The sequence below is a fragment of the Oncorhynchus mykiss genome, chromosome 13, assembly GCF_057628025.1.
Source record: "Oncorhynchus mykiss isolate SJ-2025 chromosome 13, ASM5762802v1, whole genome shotgun sequence".
In the NCBI taxonomy this organism is placed as follows: Eukaryota; Metazoa; Chordata; class Actinopteri; order Salmoniformes; family Salmonidae; genus Oncorhynchus; species Oncorhynchus mykiss.
The window spans coordinates 20755806-20760542 of NC_143034.1; the positions used below are offsets into that span (position 1 = coordinate 20755806).

The 4737-nt window shown below is 44.4% G+C and overlaps 1 protein-coding gene across 1 annotated transcript; it reads left to right on the forward strand.

Annotated features, from left to right (window-relative positions):
- The first annotated feature begins 574 nt into the window (after positions 1 to 574).
- On the forward strand, positions 575 to 3257 carry LOC110514401 (alpha-2A adrenergic receptor). Its single transcript, XM_021593814.3, has 2 exons — positions 575 to 1070; positions 1210 to 3257. The coding sequence occupies exon 2, from the start codon at positions 1409 to 1411 to the stop codon at positions 2726 to 2728; it is 1320 nt and encodes a 439-aa protein (XP_021449489.3). The 5' UTR covers positions 575 to 1070; positions 1210 to 1408; the 3' UTR covers positions 2729 to 3257.
- The last annotated feature ends 1480 nt before the right edge of the window (positions 3258 to 4737 follow it).

The window sequence follows — 4737 nt, forward strand, 5'->3', positions numbered from 1 at the left end:
GCTATGTTATTGAAAGCACCTGTTCCAAAATGGAAGAGTGGCTAAATTGGGCATTGCCTACCTCTTGGTGTTATCACTCTTCAAGTTGATCTGTCTCAATAACATATGTTACAATATGCAGAAATCGCTCTGCCATTTCCTGGTTGCTAAAATCCTTATAGCCTAATTTTAGTTTGTGACAAAACAAGCAATTGTATCATCTAAACTGCTATGAAATATGTTTTCAATAACCACAAATATTGTTTTTTCAGTTGTTTGAAGCGGGTGTGCAAAACCGGAAAAAAAATACACATAAACTAAACTTAAGAACAGGAAGCATAGAAGTAGTGCACATGGAACAGATCTATCGCTTCTTAGACTTGCTTTCAATGAAAATGACAGATCTGTAACTCACATTTCGCGGTCGTCCATCACATGGGCTGACATTGGTTATTTTACCCTATAGGCTAACTATTAACCTTAGGCTAAAGCCAATGTTAACTGGTCAATAGTTTACTGCTTAGTCTATCTTACCATTGACTATGAACCCCAGCCCATTTCGTGTTTTTCTATATCGTTTTAACAGTTTTAGAATGGTTGGTGGGACAATAAATGGTGCTTGAAATGGGTTGGTTCGTGAACGGAATGGAGTTGGCGCGCGCCAAGTAAATAAAAAGCCTGGGTTTAATTTCCACGTGGTGTAGGCTCCGGGTGCTGCTATAGCAACCCAGTTCTGGGAGGTTGGGGTTATAAATAGAGGGCGTGGCAGAACTGAGTTTGGAGCCGCCAACAGTAGCATAGTAGGGCGATAGTCTCCACTGATAGAACCGACAGCCGCAGCAGGAGCAGCAGCCACAGGATAACGTGATTACGGATCTATTAGCTCTCAGCTAGTGAGACAGACTTAGATACAGAGCTGTGCAGAGGAAAACTGACTGTGAAACCTTAGCTCGCGCTCGTCCATGGAACACAGAAGAGATGCGTGAGAAGCCAGCGGATTCGGGTAACTGACCTGCATGAAGAAGTTGCTCACTGTCCATTCTATTGTCGGCTACTCAAAAGGACCCAAGTGACACAGCACAATGCTTGAGGTAAGAGTTATATTTAGTGTGTACCTGCTATATTCTTGGAAAGCATAACTAGAGAGTTATGTTGTATTTGTGTAAATTGACAGTTAAGGCATCTCCAGTTCCTGCTAAAATTCTTACTTCTGCACCTCCTATTTTTCAGATGAAGTGACAATCAGCTGTATTCAACCTAAACTGTTCTTGATCGACCAACATGCAATGGAGCGAAAAATAACTAAAACAAAAACACTGAAGAGTCCCACACCCTCACTTTCCAGTCTTCCAGTTGCAAACTACATGGTCTCCTGGATGACATTTGCTGACCTTACATGATTGGATCCCTGAGGATCTAAGGAGAATCAATGGCGGGGTGGGATAACATGACGAACGTGACCAATGAGACTCTTACAAGCACGACCATCATGAGCAACATGACCAATGAGACCATCCTTTGGGGTCCGCCCTATAGCCTCCAGATCTCGTTGCCCCTAACGATCCTGGTCGGGATGCTCATCCTATTGACAGTCTTCGGCAACGTCTTAGTGGTCATCGCTGTGTTTACTAGCCGGGCCCTGAAGGCCCCTCAGAACCTCTTCCTGGTTTCGTTGGCGTCGGCGGACATTTTGGTTGCGACCCTGGTCATTCCCTTCTCCCTGGCCAACGAACTCATGGGCTACTGGTACTTTGGTAAAGTCTGGTGCGAGATCTACCTTGCACTGGACGTTCTCTTCTGTACGGCATCCATCGCCCATCTGTGTGCCATTAGTCTGGACAGGTACTGGTCAATCACCAAGGCCATCGAGTACAACCTGAAACGGACACCGCGCAGGATCAAGTGCATCATCGTCATCGTGTGGGTCATCGCCGCGGTGATCTCGTTCCCGCCCCTCATCAGCATGGAAAAGGAGAGCGATAAAGAGGAGGGGCCGGTGTGTAAGATCAACGAAGACAAGTGGTACATGATCTCGTCCAGTATCGGCTCGTTCTTCGTGCCCTGCATCATCATGATCCTCGTTTACATCCGGATCTATCAGATCGCTAAGAAACGGACGCGGGTACCACCGGGCGACCGGAAACCCAAAATGGCGGCCTCAGTGTCGCCGGTGACGGGCAAGAAGGAGAACGGAGCTGGGGGAGTCGGAGGTGACCAACACGCTTGTCACGAGAAGCTCAACGGAGAGCAAGGAGACAGAGAGGGGGATGAACACAGAGGAGAGGACGAGAAAGAAGGGGAAATAAACGGCGTGGACATGGAGGACTCCTCATCGTCTGACCACCAGGTCAACAACCCCTGTTCTATCAAGAAGAAGAAACACACGGCTAAAACCAAACTGAGCCAGATCAAACCAGGAGTGGACCACCCGGCGCTGCCTAAACTGGTGGTGAGACAGAGCTCTAAGGGGAGTCGATGGAAGGGGAGACAGAACAGGGAGAAACGTTTCACCTTCGTCTTGGCTGTGGTCATTGGAGTTTTTGTCGTTTGCTGGTTCCCCTTCTTCTTTACCTACACTCTGACGGCGCTATGTGACTCGTGTTACATACCTGACACACTGTTTAAATTCTTCTTCTGGTTCGGCTACTGTAACAGTTCAGCCAATCCCATTATCTATACAATCTTCAACAATGACTTCCGAAGATCTTTTAAAAAGATTCTCTGCAGGGATAACCGAAGAATGGTATGATTAGACTTGGGACTTTTTGGTTGTTTGTATGTTTTTAACAAATATATAAATTGTTATCGTGCATGGTCGGATCCGTGGCTTTAAACAAATAATGTACCTGTGACAAAACATCTACATGTTTTATGTTGCAAAGGCTTTTGGGGGAAAGACTAAAACCCACTAAAAGCATCAAAATGTTGTTTTTCCAAAAGGTCGGCAGCACTACGCCACACCACAGCTTGGAAACAAACTATCCTGTGAATACAGACTTTAAAAAAGCTCAACCATTCCAGCCACGTTCATTCAACCAATGTTTTTCTACAGTTTTGTGAATGTTTGAATCACAATATTGGATAAACGTGGCCAGGAGTATGATACTATATGTAGTATTTTATGATATGATGTTGAAATAATTGTCTCTTTCTGAGCCACCTTGGTGTGTTCTATTCATTGTTATTGAAACACACGGCCATTTCATATGATATCAAGCTACAACTGGGAGAATGGGTTACCATAGTTATGTTAAAGAATAAACATCTCCCAATGACCATTGTCATGGTTTCTGAACTCTTATATGAAGGTCAACTCTGAGATGACAGCATCACAATAGTATACGTGGTCACACACACATGCACACAAACACAAACACACATACACACACACACACACACACACACAGAGCAGTGTTACTTCTGATGAAAATAATAATAATGCCTTAAGTTCATAGCTAGGGAGAGAACACAGACAATGGGATCGGGAGAAAGAAGTGAGACTGATCATTGTTCATGAAAGAGCTGAAAGACGCTGCTTCAGTGTGAGGACAGGGAATATAGTGTGTCATTTCAGAAGTAGCACACTGTATAAGGAATAGTGTTCCATTTTGAACATAGCCTAGCAGCTGTAATCAAAGGAACAATGTTAATTCCCAGTCTGTTCAGACTGACACACGCACACACACACACACACACACACACTGGTAGTTAGGCAGTTATGAGAGCAGGTCTCGTCCATGTTGCAGAGTAACGTATCGTTTAGAGTTCCACGTACCGCCGCCTCACGCATCATTAAACCCAGGATGTGGATCTAGCTGGCTCATCAAACCAGAACCTGATAGACTGGTCATGGGCAGAACACTCACAAACAAACACACACTCTCTCTCGCTCTCTCTAACTACTGAGCTCACATTTAAAGAAGACATCAAATGAATGTTAGTCTAACCCTAGCTATGAATGTTAGTCTAGCCCTGGCTATGAATGTTAGTCTAACCCTAGCTATGAATGTTAGTCTAGCCTTAGCTATGAATGTTAGTCTAGCCCTAGCTAGGAATGTTAGTCTAGACCTAGCTAGGAATGTTAGTCTAGCCCTAGTTATGCTAGTCTAGCACTAGCTATGAATGTTAGTCTAGCCCTAGTTAAGTTAGTCTAGCCTTAGCTATGAATGTTAGTCTAGCCCTAGCTATGAATGTTAGTCTAGACCTATCTATGAATGTTAGTCTAGCCCTAGTTATGTTAGTTTAGCCCTAGCTATGAATGTTAGTCTAGCCCTAGCTATGAATGTTAGTCTAGCCCTAGTTATGTTAGTCTAGCCCTAGCTATGAATGTTAGTCTAGACCTAGCTATGAATGTTAGTCTTGCCCTAGTTATGATAGTTTAGCCCTAGCTAAGAATGTTAGTCTATACCTAGCTCATAGAGGAGCACAGCATGGTTTTTAAATGCCAATATCGTCTGTGTGAAGATATTGGCTATGTTCCCTCATTTTCAGGCAGAGAAACAGACCATAGACCTTTTTTGTAGATTTTTTACTCCAAACAAACCACCACGCTCTGTGTTCGTTCACTTGGGCCACATAACAAGAACCTCATATGAATCAGCTCAACTAACAGACCTGCTGGTAAGTCTACAGCCCTCCCTACACACGCACGCACACACACACACACACACACACACACACACACACACACACACACACACACACACACACACACACACACACACACACACACACACACACACACACACACACACACAC

Bases quoted from the DNA above. Each gene is read 5' to 3' on its own strand.
- LOC110514401 (XM_021593814.3), top strand. From the start codon at position 1,409: ATGGCGGGGTGGGATAACATGACGAACGTGACCAATGAGACTCTTACA.